At 42.5% G+C, this 17,953-nt stretch overlaps 1 protein-coding gene and 2 non-coding genes across 3 annotated transcripts; all 3 read left to right on the top strand.

Moving 5' to 3' along the window:
- The first annotated feature begins 104 nt into the window (after positions 1-104).
- On the top strand, positions 105-177 carry TRNAA-UGC (transfer RNA alanine (anticodon UGC)). Its single transcript has one exon. It is a non-coding gene; the product is annotated as a tRNA-Ala (tRNA).
- A 3,200-nt stretch (positions 178-3,377) lies between these two features.
- TRNAA-AGC (transfer RNA alanine (anticodon AGC)) lies at positions 3,378-3,450 on the top strand. Its single transcript has one exon. It is a non-coding gene; the product is annotated as a tRNA-Ala (tRNA).
- Positions 3,451-8,660: 5,210 nt separating this feature from the next.
- LOC148131848 (uncharacterized) lies at positions 8,661-16,411 on the top strand. The gene is made up of 4 exons (XM_087954373.1): positions 8,661-8,893; positions 11,870-11,983; positions 15,625-15,797; positions 16,074-16,411. Exons 1-3 carry the CDS (start codon positions 8,842-8,844, stop codon positions 15,786-15,788), a joined length of 330 nt encoding a protein of 109 aa, XP_087810499.1. The 5' UTR covers positions 8,661-8,841; the 3' UTR covers positions 15,789-15,797; positions 16,074-16,411.
- The last annotated feature ends 1,542 nt before the right edge of the window (positions 16,412-17,953 follow it).

The following is a 17,953-nucleotide window of genomic DNA, read 5'->3' as shown; positions in this document are numbered from 1 at the left end:
TCTGCTAATCAAACATTTTGCCAGCTTATATGACTTTTTTTTTAATGTCTTTAGTTTTTGCATTCTAATTCTTGAAGTTTGGTGGGTCAAGAGTAATTTGAGCTGGGGAATTAGCTCATATGGTAGAGCGCTTGCTTTGCATGCAAGAGGTGGTGGGATCGATGCCCACATTCTCCAGTCACATGTTTACTTTATTTTGGCCATATTATTTGACCATTTTTACCTCCTCCATTGCCATCCCTGTATAAAATCATTCTCATCAAATCTCTTTTTAGATATGACTTAGCACTGTGATGGCGAACCCAGGGGTGGGATTCAAATTTTTAACAACTGGTTCTGTGGGCATGGCTTAGTTGGTGGGCATGGCTTGGTAGTCATGTGACTGGCTGAGCATGGCCAACTCAACATCACTCACATCGAGGCACGCATCTCCTTGCCTGGCCTCTCATGACTGTGGGGATGCTGCAACAGTCATAAGTGTGAAAAATGGTCATATGTCACTTTTTACAGTGCCATTGTAACTTTGAATGGTCACTCCACACAAGCAAAGTACCAGCAAAAGAGGGGGAAAAAACTCCAGAGAATTTCCTGAGACAGGAAGTCTAGTCCTGCCAAGAATGTAATAAGGGTTAACGGAGAGGCAACACCAGAATGTTTCCTTCCTGCCTTCCTCACAGGATTAGGCCAGTAATTTCTTCTAACAACCGGTTCTCCAAACTGCTTATAATGTTAAAAACTGGTTCTAGCGAATAGGTGCGAACTGATAGAATCCCACCCCTGCTTACAGCTGCGCAATGACTCCAAGCTAGGCCCTCACTTATCCCAGGGCTGTCAAACGTGTGGCTCACAGGCTGGATGCATCATGCACTGGCCACACTCATGTCCAGTTTAGCGAAGGGGGAAAAGTCACAAAACATTACCTGATGACGCTGTAATGACACAAGTTTGACACCCCGGCTTAACCCATCCTTCCAGGAGCGTTGGTAGTTTTCCAACTGATCTCCACAACAACCCTCTGCTTTCTCTTCTTCTGTCAATTCTACTAAAGTCATCTATTGTATCAAGTCACAGTTCTCTAATTGTTTCAAGACATTCAGAAAGGTGATTGGCACTGGACTGACTTACATGTGAGGAGGAGGAGGAGGAGGAGGAGGAGGAGGAGGAGGAGGAGGAATCTTATTAGCCAAATGAGACTTTAAATTTTAGCCTTGACATTTTCCAACATATCTAGAATCTCTGATACCCGTCTCTCTGTCTGCGTATTTCTGTCTATCAATCAATCATCTAACTGACAAGACTTTAAGAACCAACTGTGTGCTGTGCTGCATTATGGAGTTATATTGGGAGCTAGAGATTCTCAAGTCAGAGATTTCATTTTGTCAACAAGCAATGATCAGTGAGATCCAAGACTGAAAAATGAAAAGTTAAATGGCAATTAAAATATCGGAAAGAAACATCAAGGGGACTAGAAGTGATATTCAGGAGGTCCTGACCAGTTCTGGAGAACAAGTAGCGGAAATTTTGAGTAGTTCAGAGAACCGGCAAATGCCACCTCTGACTGGCCCTGCCCCCATCTCTTCTCTGCCTTCTGAGTCCCAGCTGATTGGCTTGGTCTTCTTTTGTTGCCCTGCACAGGAGAACGGAGCTGGAAAGCAGGTTAGAGGAGTGGGGAGGAAATGGGGATTTTGCAGTATCCTTACCCTGCCATGCCCACCAAGCCAAACCACGCCCACCAAGCCACGCCCACATAACCAGTAGTAAAAAAAATTGAATTCCACCGCTGAAGGAGACATAATTAAATGTTGAAGTGCCGCCATCTTTTTTTATAAAATAATCATTCTTAGAACACCAGAGCCTATTGCTGGGAAAGATTGAGAGCAATAGAAGAAGGGGATGACAGAGAATGAGGTGGATGGATGGAGTCACTGAAGCAGTCGGTGTGAGCTTAAATGGACTCCAGGGGATGGTAGAGGACAGGAAGGCCTGGAGGGACGTTGTCCATGGGGTCGCGATGGATCAGACATGACTCCGCAACTAACAACAACAACAAGCTGGAAACAGCAACTGGGCAGGATTCTGGGCAGATATACAGCAACTGGGCAGATATACAGAGGCAGGGGTGGGATTCAAATTTCTTAACAACTGGTTCTTGGACATGGCCTAATTTGTGGGTGTGGCTTGCTGGTCATGTGACTGGTTGGGCATGGCTTGTATGTAAATATTATAAATATTTATGTAAATGTTGAATTTTTTATAAAGAAAAGCAACTTTTACCCAAAATCAGGCAAAGCAGGCAGGCAGATTGAGTTGCTCATAGAATCACAGATTGACTTAGAGATCTGTGTTTCTGCCATTGGCTATCTGAGTATGCACTTAATAATAGAACCTTCAGTCCTAAGGGAGGTTCGGCTCTGCTTTTAAGATCTAAAGATTATCTATCTAGAAAGCAAGAAATCCAACGATTTCCTGCTTTCTAGCTAATATAAATCTCCTGGCACAGCAGAACAGCTGATGGTCAGGGGGAAAAAAGGAAAAATAGCAACTTAGGAGGCAAGTTTGTCAAGTAAGGAGTGAGTGGGCGGGGAGGATTCCCGCAGCCCATGAGGGCGGCATAGCCTTGTGTTCCTACACAGCCTGGATTAATTGCTTTGAGGGGTGCTCTGGGATGATATTTCTCTGCGGACCACCAAAATTTTCTCACGGACCACCAGTGGGCCACAGACCACCAGTTGGCAACTGTTGGTCTAGATCAGGGGTGTCAAACTTGCGATGACACATTGTTGTCATATGATGTATCACAACTTTTCCCCCCTTCACTAAACCGGGGGTGAGCATGGCCAGCGCATGACGTATCCAGCCAATGGGCCATCAGCTTCAACCATAACAATACAAGAGCACACAATAGATACAAACTCAAGGTTAACTGCACTAAACTTGATTGCAGGAAATACGACTTCAGCAACAGAGTGGTCAATGTCTGGAATACTCTACCTGACTCTGTGGTTTCTTCCCCAAACCCCAAAAACTTTAACCTTAGACTGTCTACTATTGACCTCACCCCTTTCCTAAGAGGCCTGTAGGGGTGTGCATAAGCGCATCAATCGTGCCTACCATCTCTGTCCTATTGTTTCATTTTATTTTTCTTATACGTATCCATCTCATGTGTTCATAACTATTTTTATACTTATACCTGTTATCTTGTAAGCAATTGACAAATCAAATAAATCAAATAAATAAATATATTGATTCAAGGGGCTTCCTTTGATGGAGGTAGGTTGGATTGCACTCTCAGTATGGAACATCAATCTTCTGCTAGTTTTTGTATATTATCTTGGTTTCTTTCTTGGGAAATTTTGCAACAGTGCTAGCCAACAGCTGGGGAATTAGCTCAAATGGTAGAGCGCTTGCTTAGCATGCAAGAGGTAGCAGGATCGATGCCTGCATTCTCCAACCATTCTTCTTTATTTTACCCCATCCATAGAAAGCCCTTCTCCAGTTTCTGCATCTCCTCCAATGTTGTGCTTCTAAGTTGCTGAGAAATGTATCTTAATGCTGGGTGACTACTTAGCCTGACGAGATAGAATGGAATGGAATGGAATGGAATAGAATAGAATAGAGTAGAATAGAATAGAATAGAATAGAATAGAATAGAATTTTTATTGGCCAAGTGTGATTGGACACATAAGGGATTTGTCTTGGTGCAAATGCTCTCAGTGTACATAAAAGAAAAGATACATACATCAAGAGTCAAGAATCATCAGGTACAACACTTAATAATAGTCATAGGGTACAATAAGCAATCAAATCATCCTAGGAAACAGTCAATATAAATCATAAGGATACAAGCAACAAAGTTACAGTCATATAGTCACAAGTGTTAGGAAATGGGTGATAGGAAGGATGAGAAGATTAATAATAATAGTAGAACAGACTTCGTAAATAGTTGGACAGTGTTGAGGGAATTATTTGTTTAGCAGAGTGACGGCATTCAGGAAAAAACTGTCCTTGTGTCTAGTTATTCTGGTGTGCAATGCTCTATAGCAGGGGTGGGCAAACTTTTTGGCTCGGGGGCCTCATTGACTTTTAAAATTTGACAGACGGGCTGCCACCTGGTGTCGAAATGCCTGTCATTACAAGTCAAAATCAAATGAATGCAATCATTCAATCATTCACATCAAACCTTAATTCTGTACCAATCTTGGCGGGCAGATTAAAAAGACCAACGGGCCGGATGTGGCCCATGCAGGCCATAGTTTGCCCACCCCTGCTCTATAGTGTTGTTTTGAGGGTAAGAGTTGAAACAGTTTATGTCCGGGATGTGAGGGATCTGTAAATATTTTAACAGCCCTCTTTTTACCTCGTGCAGTATACAGGTCCTCGATGGAAGGCAGGCTGGTAGTAATTGTTTTTTCTGCAGTCCTAATGATGGGATCTTTTTCATTTAAGAGCTTTATCTATGAATCCATGTATCTGTGTTTGTAGAGGAGAGATACAGATGTAGGGAAAGCAGTAAAGAATTGTGTGTTGTTAATGCTTGCTGTGTGGGGCAGGATCCAACATGTGTGGACAATGCTTGCCAGACACAGCAAGCCCAGACTCCTTTCATTTTGGAACAAGACAGTCTGTAAGGCAGACTTCTGAATCCTATAACCTGGAGTCACAGAGATGGATGATGGTTTTACCCATCCTGGAAAGGATACCCCTTTTGTTTCAGTGAGCATTTCAGTGTTTGAAAGGGTGTGTGTGTGGAAAGATAAGCAGAAAGTAAATGGTCAAACTAATGATTGCAACATTCTCTTTTACACCCCTGTTAAAAGAGTTGCTGCTTTGCTTTCTTGCTTTAAAGCCCACCTGTAGAAGTTTTCTGTACCAAGTCAGACTCCAAGATTATACCTGAGACCCCTACATGCACCCTTGTTTAACAAAGAGACTAGTGACAAGTGGGAGACCCTATGTGGTGGTGGCCCCAGCTCATAGTTGTATGTGCTCACTAGACAGAATCACCTTTGGTTCCTTTGTGCAAGAGGAAAAGTTTCTTCCCCTTTCCTAGCCAAAACAATTTTTAATGCTTTTCTGTGTTTGTATTGCTGTTAGCTTTGATGTTTTTTTTTTTTTTGCTGCCATGGTCTTCTTACTGTCACGTTCTTATTTTTCATTTAATTTTTAAAATACCTGTCACTCTAGGCAACAACAAAAAATGCAAACTTGCATGGTGAAATTTGTTTCAGGAGGCTGTATTAGCTTACTAGGGAGAATATTTATAGAAACCGTTCTTGTCCTGGCATCCTCCTCTCTGTTTTGTGGGATTTTTTTCCTTTCTCAAATGAAGGCAAATATATGTGTCCCAGGATAACGTTGCAGGATCCAATCCGGGTCAGTCACTGGGACCAGAGGAAAACAGATTCTTAAAGGCAACCCCAGTCTTGCTGCATCCAGCAGAGACCTGAAGTCTTTAGATGGATATTTTGTGCCCATTAAGAAATCCAGGCCAGCCTAAAACAACTTCATCTGCAGGGATGGGATTAAAATTTACAAACATCTCCATCCAAATTCTAAGAACAGGACATGATCTTTGGAACATAATAGGATTAACCCACCACCATTAGAATAGCCAAAGACACCAGGCTTTTACTACTTTGTATAACCCACTGCAGCATCTCAGAACCCTATAAAAATCCATGTAGTCATCAAGCCAATTTGTCAGCTGTCCCAGAACTCCATGCTGTTGTTGGTTCTGCTCATCAATAAACAGAGTCCTTCTTTCCAATCAGCCTCCATTTTATTTCCAGCGTCTTTCTCTCCTGGCTTGGAACCAGGCCAGATTTTTCTTCCAACACCTAGCTCTGCTTGAAGGCTTAAGAAGGGAAACTCAACCTCACTTTGCATCAGTAGGATTCACTCTCAAAAGAAAGAGGCCTTGAGCTTCTTGGAGAGACACCTTTAGAAGTTTGAAAATCAATGATATATTATCTCTCTTGTTGTTTTTCTCAATATTATATTGTGGGAGGCCACTCCTCCCCCAGAGAAGAATGAAGTATTTTGAGGAATATTAAAAAAGGCAGAATATTACATTTCCCTAAATGAGAAATGGAGAAACATGTTTTTTTTAGAGACAGGAAGCAGATTCAGTCTTTCTTAATAGCCCCCAGCAGATATTTTGTGCCCATTAAGAAAGATTGGGCTGGCTGATTCAGAAACCAGCCCCAGTCTCCATGCCCCCAAGTAGAAACTGAGGAGGTCACCTTTTAGAAATGCAGATCTGATAATCCACTGAAGACAGGATATTCTGGAAAAAAAAGGCAGACAGGTAGGATTAGAAGCAGCCCAGTCCAAAGCAGTCCAAAGCCCCTTCATTGCACCACCCCCAGAGCAGTCCAAACTTCAACCAAACTTAGCTCAGACAAACACCTAGGACTTGCATTTCCTCTTTTGCCTATATAGCCAGCTATGACCTCTACATAACTCCTATATGACCCCATAGGATTCTGACAACAGCCAATAGAATACACGTTCTTGCACAGGAACAGGAAGCTCAAGTGCAAAGGCCAAAGAAGGTATAACCCACACACCCACACACCCAATCTCAACTCCATTTTGTCAGCTTCCCAGAACAGCAAACCTATGTGGTTCTGCTTCATCATTAAACCTTCTTTTCCATCAGCCTCCGTGTTTCCAGTGTCTTTCTCCCAGCTTGGAACTGAACTATATGGATATTCCTTTCCACGATAGAGTCCCAAGTCCTTCCACCTTTCTTCACAGAATTTGGTTTTTGATCCCTGGTGATGCCCATTGTTGTTTGAAACTTTTCATGGTGCTCCCTAAAATGTCATGTGCCTTTCTTAAAACCACACCTCCTACTCTGCTTGCAATGAGTGACTATTCAAGATATTTTGACCCAGGTACTGCAACTAATCCAGGTTTGGGAATGTATTTTTAACTTGTATTTCTCAACAGTGATCCTGTAAAGTAGAATTAGGAGGTTGGTAGGGTAGAAAGTTTGCTTACTCCCACTGGTTCCACAGGAAAAGGAGAAGATCTACTTTGGGAGTCTCCTCAGATTATAACAGGGGTGAAAATCTTTCACACTTAAGCTGTTCCACCAGAGGTGGTATTCAGCAGGTTCTGACCAGTTTTTGGAGATCCAGTAGTGGAAATTTTGAGTAGTTCAGAGAACCGGCAAATACCACTTCTGACTGGCCCCACCCCCATCTATTCTCTGCCTCCCGAGTCCCAGCTGATCGGCTGGATCTTCTTTTGTTGCCTTGCACAGGAGAACGGAGCTGGAAAGCAGGTTAGTGGGCTGGGGCGGGAATGGGGATTTTGCAGTAATTTTCCCCCAGGAGTGGGGTGGGAATGGAGATTTTACAGTTATCCTTCCCCTCCCATGCCCACCAAGCCACGCCAACCAAGCCATGCCCACAGAACCAATGGTAAAAAACTTTGAACCCCACCACTGTGTTCCGCCATCTCTGCTCTGCTATCTTACTTGAAACAAAGAAGATTTCAGAGGCCTTTATGGAATGAGAAAGGGGAAAAAAAGGTTGGGAAACAGACCCCACGTCAGCCAACAGGAGTGCTGATTTACAGCCTATCAAGTTTTTAGAAGGCAAGGGCTGGGCAGCACAAACAAACAAACAGCCAATGACTTAAAAGCCCGCCATCAATACAGACCAATCAACATATCAAAAGCCACTTACAACAGGCACTATAAATACCACACACGGAACAGTACACATTGTGCTAGAGATAAGTCCCCCACCCCTCTACTCGCAACAGAATACCTTATGCCACCAGACTTGAAATTCTAGACCTAGAAAATCTAGAACTACACCACCTTTGGTCCGATCTAAGTGTAGTATATAAAATCATACATTGCAATGTCCTACCTGTCAATGAATACTTCACTTTCAACCATAGCAATACAAGAGCACACAATAGATACAAACTCAAGGTAAACCGCACCAAACTTAATTGAAGGAAACACAACTTCAGCAACAGAGTAGTCAATGTCTGGAATACTCTACCTGACTCTGTGGTTTCTTCCCCAAACCCCAAAAACTTCAACCTTAGACTGTCTACTATTGACCTCACCTCTTTCCTAAGAGGTCTGTAAGGGGTGTGCATAAGCACAACGACATGCCTACCGTCTCTGTCCTAATATTCCCTTTTTATTCGTATCCGTTTCATGTATTCACAATCATGTTTATACTTACACCTGTTATCTAATACTTGCTTGACAAATAAAATAAATAAATAAAATAAAAGTCCCCCGAGGATGGGCTCCCAGCATGAATCGGAAACCTTGAAAACCTCTGATCCCATTTCTCCTTTGGAAAATGTAATATTCTACCTCTTTTAATATTCCCCAAAATGTTTCATTCTCTAGGGAGGGGAGGCTTCCTATAGTGGGCAGTCAAACCTTGGATATGCTTTCCTTTGGATTTCTCTTCTGGGCAAGACTTTCTTTCCTGCTATTTAATTGAAAACACAAGCAATCGTGTGTTTGTTTTTTCTTTGCAGAATTGCAGGCAAACGTACCAGTAGGTCAAGGTTTTTAGGGTGGATTTTGTGGAAGTGACTCGAAGGGCACCATGTACAGAGTTATTGATTTGTTTTCCAACTCCTGGGACTTTGTTTGGCTGCAGTATCTGCCTCTTTTCACTCCCAAAAGAAAACATACATGCACGCATCTTTGTCCCATGCCTTATTGGCTGATCTCGGACGTTTGGTGAACCCACACTAGAAACCCCATCCCCAGTTGAATTTCTGCTTCTTATTCCACTTTTTTTGCTCATTAATATTGGCTCGGGACATCTCCACTTTTGAGAGACCTATATCGGGATGAATGTGATTTTTCTACTCTGCTTCCCTGCTCTGCTCTTCACCAGCACTGGTAGGTATTTGCATGACTTTAGAGACATACAATTTGAATCTCAAGCTAGAAGATGCAAAAACTCTTGTAGGAGCATATGCACTGAGCCCATCGCTTTGAGAAGGCCTCCTGTCTTCTAATAGCATCAGGGAATGGATGGAAGGATAAAAACGGAAAGGGATTCAGTCAATAAAATGGCTGGTTGACGGGACTTAAAATGCTTACAGGCAGGAACCTGAAAAACTCACCATGCAGAAATGGATGAGATTAGCTGGTGTGCCTAGTTCTCCAGAGCACACACCAAAACATATTCCAGGAAAACTCGTCCATATTCAGATGTGGTTTTTTCCTGAATTCATCTATACATGATAGAGGGAAGAGAATTTAGATAGTCTGCTCTTCACCCACCTGATTTTTCTAGGTCAGGGGTGTCAAGCTCACATTGTCATGGCGTCATCACATGATGTATCGCAACTTTTTCTCCCCCTTTGTTAAAGCAGGGATGGGCATGGCCAGTGCATGATGCATCGGGCCCATGGGCTGGGAGTTTGACAGCCCTGTTCTAGGTAGATTCAAAACATCTCAGGACTTACTGTTCTCCAGCCCTGTTCAATATGTTCCTTCCCTGGGATATCCCATTCCACAGCCTGCATTTCCCATAGAATGAAGTCCGTCTGCACTTGCCCCATGCAACGCCTGAACTGCTCCAAAGAGACTTGCTCCTGTTAAGCAGTTGGAAGCCTCAGCTTTTCTTGACCTGCTGCCCAGCTAAATCATTTGACTGGGGTTAATGATGATTTGAGTTATGAAACTTCTTCAGTTGTTGAATAGATAGATAGATAGTTAGATAGATAGATAGTTAGATAGGTAGGTAGGTAGATAGGTAGGTAGATAGATAGATAGGTAGATAGATAGGTAGGTAGGTAGGTAGGCAGGCAGGCAGGCAGGCAGGCAGGCAGATAGTAGGTAGGTAGGTAGGTAGGTAGAATTATTTATTGGCCAAGTGTGATTGGGCACACAAGGGATTTGTCTTGGTGCATACTGTAACCTCTCAGTATACGTAAAAGAAAAGATACATACATCAAGAGTCAAGAATCATCAGGTACAACACTTAATAATAGTCATAGGGTACAATAAGCAATAAAATCATACTAGGAAACAGTCAATAAAAATCGTTGGGATACAAGCAATAAGGTTACAGTCATACAGTCATAAGTGAGAGGAGATGGGGAAAGGAAGGATGGGAGGATTAATAGTAATAGTAATGCAGACTTAGTAAATAGTTTGACAGTGTTGAGGGAATTATTTTTTTAGCAGAGTGATGACGTTCAGTAAAAAACTGTCCTTGTGTCTAGTTGTTCTGGTATGCAGTGCTCTATAGCATTGTTTTGAGGGTAGGAGTTGAAACAGGATGTAAATGGTCTGTAAATATTTTCACAGCCCTCTTTTGAGTGTCAAGAATGAGGATTAAATACAAAAATGGCAGCTCCTTTCTGATTTTTGTTGACTGCAGGACAAAGCAGGGTACAACAGACGGATTAAGATTTTCCTCAGTTTCCAGCTGCTGGCTTACTAAAATTGATTTCTGCTGTTGGTGCCTTTTAAAAGATTCATCGACTGTTTTTAAAGGGGCTCTAGAGCAGAAATCAGTTACCTTCATCGTAATTAAAAAATAACCTTTGCAAAGATGAAACTGAATTTCCCAAAACAATCTGTAGAAGGTAGAGATTTAATCTTCCCTATACGCATAGTTGTTATGTCTCCCCTTTAATTGCAGGCTAGCAAAACAAAAAGCAGCCGTTTCAGAATTAATTCAAATCAAAAACAAACCCCCACAAGAGAACGGCTGGAGTAATTCCAAAACACAGCAATAAATCCACACTCTGTCCAGCAATCCTGGCGTAGCAGTAATTCACAAGCCTCAGAGAGTTTATTGCATATCTTCACTCCATTTAGACACTTTGCTTCTGGCGAGTTCCACCAGCCCAGCCGTGTCCTTTTATCCACTTATGGATCGTGTTAATTTCCCTAATTAATTACTGGCTCGATGCCTTCTCCCTAATTGAGATTAACATCTGAGCCTCCTTCTGTTTCTGACGTCAAGCCATAAGTTCTCCAAATTGTCTTCTCCACTGGAAAACTCTCTCATGCCTTCCCTGTCAGCCATTCCTGGCTGCTGCTCAGATAACGAACCAGAGGAGGTCGAAGGTCCTGACAACTCTATTAAATCAGGTTTATCTCCCCTTGTTACATCCATCTCCTCATCCTGGCTACTATCCAAGTCACTAAGCAATGCCGGCTCATATTTTGCTGCCATATCCTCATCACTTGAACTCATATCTGCCACAGGAGCAGATTCCAAACCCGGAGCCACAACACATGGTGGTCTTAATTGTGATTGATTTCCAACTGCTTACAGTGCTGTTAAAAAGATCAGTAAAACACATGATATATTTTACTCACTGTTTACTTTTTGCCTGAACAATTTGCATTTTCCAGTAATACTTTCCACTTGTTCCTTCTTGAAAATATGAAAATTGTCATTGGATTTGGTTAGCTGTTATATTTTATATACATTTTCTAATTTAGGGTTTTTATTTAATTTAGGGGCACAAAATTGTGTCTAATTCTGCAGTAGGGAAATGTTGCTGTACAATCAAACCTTTCCCTCTCTATTTCTGGCAAATCTCTGTCTACTTGAAAAACATCTAAATAGGGTCATGGCCATCCATTAGATATATAAAGCATTGATGGGAAGCAGAAATGGTCTCAAGACTGCTTGGGTGGGGGGTTGGACTAGATGACCTACAAGGTCCCTTCCAATTCTTTTAATCTGTAATCTAATCAGAAAGAGAAATAGATTTCTCACAAAATGCATCTGCTTATGGAAAACTCCCCTGCTTGCAAGACAATTCTTGCTTCTTATTCAAACAAAACCACTTCATGCCTTTGTTTGTTGATGTTGTGTCCCTTTAATGCTCTCCTCTTCTCTGTCAGCCCAAGGTATCGTATGTAGAGTCTGTGACTCTGGAAATGGCAAAGATTGCTATGAGAAAGAAGAAACCTGTAAGACTTACACTGGACAATGTTACTCATATGCAAGTTATCTCGGTAAGATCCAAGAATGAAAAACATGCAATAAGGGGAAGAAAGCCAGCCAGATATGGGGATGTGAATATAGTTTAGTGCAGGCGAGGATCTTGGATGGCGGTTTTGATATTTTAAGAATGGTTCTGTTCAGGTTTGTCTCGGCTGACAGACATTGTTTCCCAAATGGAGAAGGTGAAGACCATTTGATTCCACACATCACAAAGTAGTTGCTATTCTTTGCTTCCTCCTGTTCAACGTTGCTTAAATTCATCTTATCCAACTTACAGACCTGTGGTCGCCTCTTCTAGGTGGCACACCAGAGATGCAATTTGTTCCATTACTATCTTGACACAAATGGGCCAGGGATGGGCTTCAAAAATTTCAGCAATTGGTTGATGGGTGGCCATGGCCATGGTGGGTGTGACCTAGTCAGACTCCTGCACCATAGTGGGGGGGGGGGGGGCATTTTCACATTCCCCTGGCTCCAGAGGCTTTCCCTTGAGCCTCCAGGAGGTCAAAAACAGCCTCCCTGGGCTCCAGAGGCTCTGTGGATGCCAGAAATGGGCCCATTTCTGGCCTTCTGGAACTTCTGGGAGACCCACTTTTTGCCCTTTCCGGGCTCCATAGGCTTTCCTTGAGCCTTCAGGAGGCTCGTTCCCCCTCCCCTCGGGCTCTGGAGGCTCTCTGGAGGCCGGAAACAGGCCCATTTCTGGCATCCACAGAGCCTCCAGAAGGCCTGTTTTTCGCCCTCCCCGAGCCTCCATGTGGGCCTAGCACTTACCTGGGATCCAAAATGGCTATGTGGAGACTCCTGGGAGGGACAGGAGGGCAGGACCAACCAGTCATTGCAACTACCAGTTCAGTAAACCAGATGTAAAATTAACATCCAGTTCGCTTGAACCGGTGCGAACCGGTAGCAGCCCAATCCTAAAATGGGCCCTTCCTTTTTGAAAGCAGAGGTCAATCATGATGCAGATCTGGTCTAAAGCAGAAGTCAGCAGACTGATCCCTTTTTAATCACCAGCCAATGTGGACAAGTGGCCAAAGGTTATGAGAGCTGTTTTCCAAAAGATTTGGAGATTGCTGACTCCTTGGACAGATATGAGATGGGCATTATTGCTACTGTAGCTGGTGGGATTCATGGGGCAAATGTTAAAATTACCCAGATTTTAGAGAATGTTCCTTGCTGACCCACTGAAAACATTTTTAAAAGAAAACAAAGATGGGGATTGAAATCTGAGCAGCAATATGTAGCCATTGAACTCCCATGGTAAGAACCACCAATAGTCTTGAGGGCTCTAAAATGGGAATCAGGAGCTGGTTGTTTATTTACTGGTGTAGACTAAACACTCTCACAGACAGCATTTTATGCTTTTTCTTTTTCCTTTCATGTCGAGAGGGTACCATTTTTTTTTAATTGTGAGGTCCTGCTTTTATTTTGTACAGCTCAAGACAGTGTACACCCCGAGTGGGGTGGGCTGAGACAGAGTAATTGTGTCAAAGACACTCAAAGCATCTATGATTGAGGAAGAACTAGAATTCACATTCTCCTGGTTTCTGGTTCATCGCCTTCAAGCTAGCTCTCATATTGAGCTGCACATAGAACCACTTAATCAGATGCACATCTTCACATGTGTTTTATTAAATTTCAATCCCACATTTGTTTTGCACAACTTTCCCCACAACAACCATCCAATAGTGACCTGAGAGGTGGGCAGATCATCTGGTCATCCAACCAGCCTTCGTGTCCAAAGAAGAACTGCCATTGAGGGTCTCCTAGCTCCTAGACCACCACCTTCACCCAACAGGCTTCATCTATCTATCTGTCTTCCCTGATAACCTTCTGCCACATGTAAAGGGCAGTATCTCTCACAGAGAAAAGCACAGCCAACAACCCTTGTTGTTTGTTCTAAAGCAGGTTCATTGGAGAGCTTGGAAACCTTTCAAGGCAGTGTCCTCACTTGGCAAGAGTTACTCAGCCAAAGAGATTGCAGGGACAGTAATAAGTAACAGAGAGGCACAAGGGGATTTCATTGTGTGCGACTCTTCAAAACACTCTCCCATGGTATTATGTATATTTATATTTTAATGATTATTTAAGGTGTGTTTTTACTGTTTTGTCCCACTCATGAGATGGGCAGCTATATAACTTTGATTGATCAATAAATAAAATAACTGATGTACCTGGAGAAAGGTTCTGGGATCACCCCCAGGTATCATTTACAATGTCCTGAAGATGCTTCATCAATTGTTTTTAACAGATGTGTCCTCACAACATCACTTCCATCTCATGTGCAGCCAGTTCCAGATGCAGCCTGCGTAGTCATCTTTAATTGTTCCACAGTGTTTTTTGCTCTTCTTGCAATAAAAACCTTGCTGTCCAATCTATAAAGATTTAGTGAGGATTCTGCTGATGACTTGCCAAGCTACAATTAGCTATTTAAGTCTGCTTAAATCAGTAACCCTAATTTCTATGTAGATGCTGGGCATTACCTTCACTATGAGAAGTTGGTTTCCTGCCTTGTGCAGATCCACCCACTTATGTAATGCTTAACACACACACACACACACACACTTTCCTCTGTCGTCTGACTGTCTGTCTATCTGTCTGTCTGTCCATCTGGCTGGGAAGAAGAAAGATAGAATGGAAAAGGGTGAAAACTGGAATAGGAAGGAGCTTGAATGCACATTGACAGAACTCCCAATTTACATTAGCTGAAGCTCATCTTATGTCCTACTAACATACCAACAGTGAGTTTTGTGCTATAACTGATCTCCTGGAAAACTGATGTGGGACATATGGTACATGAGACATTTGTGTACAATGCCAGCTTCAAGAAGAAGGCAGTTGCTTCCATAGGAATCCTGCTGGGAGACTTCATCAAGATATTGCTCATATCCCCATCATTATATCTACAGTTAACTACCCTGTTTCTCCAAAAATACGACCTACCCTGAAAGTAAGTCTTAGTTTGATTTTTACATGTGCACTCAATATAAGCCCTACCCTCAAAATAAGCCCTAATTAAGATCCTTCCCACTCCAGAGTACACAAGTAAAAATTAAGCTAGGGTGGGGATGGGGGTGGAGCTGCCCCACTACTTACCTTTGGACAGTTGTAGCCAGGCCTTGCACACCTGGACACCTGCCTTGCTGGCCCATTTCTTCTGCAGCCAGCAAGGTTGGCAAGGCTTTCCTAAAAGCCTCTGTAGATGATAACAAGCTCTGGATTGATCCAGAGCTCTGTTATTGGCTGCAGATGCCTTCAGGAAAGCCTGGCTGGTTGTAGAAGAAGAAATTCCTGAAGGCCTCTGACAGTGAAAAGAGGCCAGGGGGTGACACATGCAAGTGAGGTTAGTCAGTGGATGACATCCCCCCAAAATAAGACCCGGTGCCTTTTTTGGTGGCAAAAAATATATAAGACAGGGTCTTATTTTTGAGAAAACTTGGTAGATCACTCTACTCCATCACTTATATCAAGCTTCCAAACCAGTTGTTAATGATATTGGATTAGCCATGCCCCTTGGCTCCAAGCAGCACAGCCAGTGCAGAGTGCAGTTGATCAGTTACGTCAGGTACACAGCAAGTTTCATATTTCCTTGCCACATATTGTTTTTTTTAAAAGGTACCCATTTCACATATTCTTATCTTTCCCCTTGTAGATGGTAACCTCTACTTCCTAAGGTATACCTGTATCTATAGCCATTTTGGAAATTGGTTTTGCAACAGAACATCGAAGGAGGGTCCATATGTTCGTGTTTCAAGTTGTTGCACCACTGACAAATGTAATGGAGAAGCACCACCTTTTCCTCAGATTTGGAATTAGAGAAAGCTGGTAAGTATTGTGGCTGATATTCTCTGTGACTCTCCAGAAATACCTCTCTTTTTTCATCTGAAGAACTTGCCAAGAGCATCTAATATTTACAACAGGGGTCTTCAAACTTGACAGCTTTAAGACTTGTGGACTTCAAATCCCAGAATTCCTCCTCCAGTCATGTTAGCTCAGGAATTCTGGGAGTTGAAGTCCACAAGTCTTAAACTTGCCAAGTTTGAAGACCCTTGATCCTCAGCATTATTCTCTAATCCATATCTTGTTTCTCTTTTAATCCAGGGATTAGCAATGTGGGCTCTTTCCAGATTTTACTGAATGCCACTTCCAAACATCCTGAGCAAACATGGTCAATGGCAAGGAGTATGGTGATTTGCCATCCAACAACATTTTGAAGGACCAGATGCTGCTCATCCTTGATTTAATTGCATTTATTCCTGAAGAAACCTGCATGGAATTGCAGCTTACCTGTTGTATAATACATATGTAAAAGAAATTCCACAGTGGCTCAATGTACATAATGATTTCTCTGCTTAGCTCATGTTGGTGATTTGGTGCAGTGATAAAAATTTGGAAATGGAACCTTCTCTGCATTGTTGCTATTCTTCTTGTAACTTGCATGCTCAGAACACATCTACAAAATAAATTTGATGTATATTTCAATTACCTTTTTGTCTTGTTGTCTGTTGTTCCAGGTGTGATTAGAATAACATATCTGAATACAAAACAAATCAACCTAGGGAACCATTGTAGAGAAGATTGATTCTTCTTGTAGCCCGTCAAATAATATCTCCCTCACGCCTCTTTAAGCAGATATGGAGTGAAAAACATGAGGTCCAAATGTTTTAGTTTCTGAGCTAATTTTTTCATTGTAACTCCAAAGGTTATACATGATGGTTCTGCCAGCAGGCCTGAGTGGGATGGAGCCCATTAAATGGCTGGTGTGATCTGCAGTCACTGGGGCAAGGGGTGATTTTATTATATTATATTATATTAATTTGAAGGGACGCGGTGGCTCAGTGGCTAAGATGCTGAGCTTGTCAATCAGAAAGGTCGGCAGTTCAGTGGTTAGAATCCTTAGCACCGCATAATGGAGTGAGCGCCCGTTACTTGTCCCAGCTTCTGCCAACCTAGCAGTTCGAAAGCATGTAAAAAAATGCAAGTGGAAAAATAGGCACCACTTTGGTGGGAAGCAGTGGTGGGATTCAAAAAAAATTACTACTGGTTCTGCGGGTATGGGTTGGTGGGTGTGGCTTCGTGGGCATGGCAGGGGAAGGTTACTGCAAAATCCCCATTCCCTCCCCATCCCACTAACTTGCTTTCCAACTCTGTTCTCCTGTGCAGGACAACCAAAAAAGACCCAGCCAATCAGCTGGGACTCAGGAGGCAGAGAATAGATTGGGGCGGGACCAGTCAGAAGTGGGATTTTCCGGTTCTCCGAACTACTCAAAGTTTCCACTACCAGTTCTCCAGAAATGATCAGAACCTGCTGTATACCATCTCTGCTGGAAAGGTAAGAGCGTTTCATGCGCCTTCGGCATTCAGTCATGCCAGCCACATGACCACGGAGACGTCGTCAGACAGCGCTGGCTCTTTGGCTTTGTAAAGGAGATGAGCACCGCCCCCTAGAGCCAGAAACTATTAGTATATATGTGCGAGGGGAACCTTTACCTTTACCTATATTAATTTATTTGATTCTTTTTATTAGTTTTATAGTTTTAAATGTGGTTTTATAATCTGTAAGTCACCCTGAGTCGCCATATACGAATAGGCCACAATATAAATAAATAAAATAAATAAATAAATAAATATGATCTGGAGCTGGGGGATATTACCATCAGCCATTTACCCTGGACACATCACTCCCTATTAAGATGGAGCTCTTTGGTAGCAATTCCCTGGCACAGAGAGGAAAAACCTATTTGAAGAGTTAATTCCAGGAGCTTGATGGACATGACCAAGTTTCAAAGGGAACTTGGGGTTGTCCTTGAGATTTTGATCCATAGTTCAATTAAAGCCTATTTGTATTGGGGCTGGCTTAATTTGGGATAATCTACTCCAGAGAGAATCTACCCACCCAAAATATTTCCAAAGAGGCTTTCTGAATATTATTGATTGATTAAGTGCCATCAGGTCTGTATTGACTCTCAGTAACCACATAG

The sequence above is a fragment of the Notechis scutatus genome, chromosome 2 (assembly GCF_049901735.1).
Source record: "Notechis scutatus isolate UNSWTSFEM ecotype Mainland chromosome 2, rNotScu1.2, whole genome shotgun sequence".
In the NCBI taxonomy this organism is placed as follows: domain Eukaryota; kingdom Metazoa; phylum Chordata; class Lepidosauria; order Squamata; family Elapidae; genus Notechis; species Notechis scutatus.
The sequence above is the reverse complement of the archived record's forward strand: the minus strand, read 5'-3'. Positions and strand labels throughout refer to the sequence as shown.

Coding starts and splice junctions, on each gene's coding strand:
- LOC148131848 (XM_087954373.1), top strand. CDS start 8,842: ATGAATGTGATTTTTCTACTCTGCTTCCCTGCTCTGCTCTTCACCAGC. Junction 8,894..11,869: donor TCTGCTCTTCACCAGCACTG/GTAGGTATTTGC, acceptor CTTCTCTGTCAG/CCCAAGGTATCGTATGTAGA. Junction 11,984..15,624: donor CTCATATGCAAGTTATCTCG/GTAAGATCCAAG, acceptor TTCCCCTTGTAG/ATGGTAACCTCTACTTCCTA.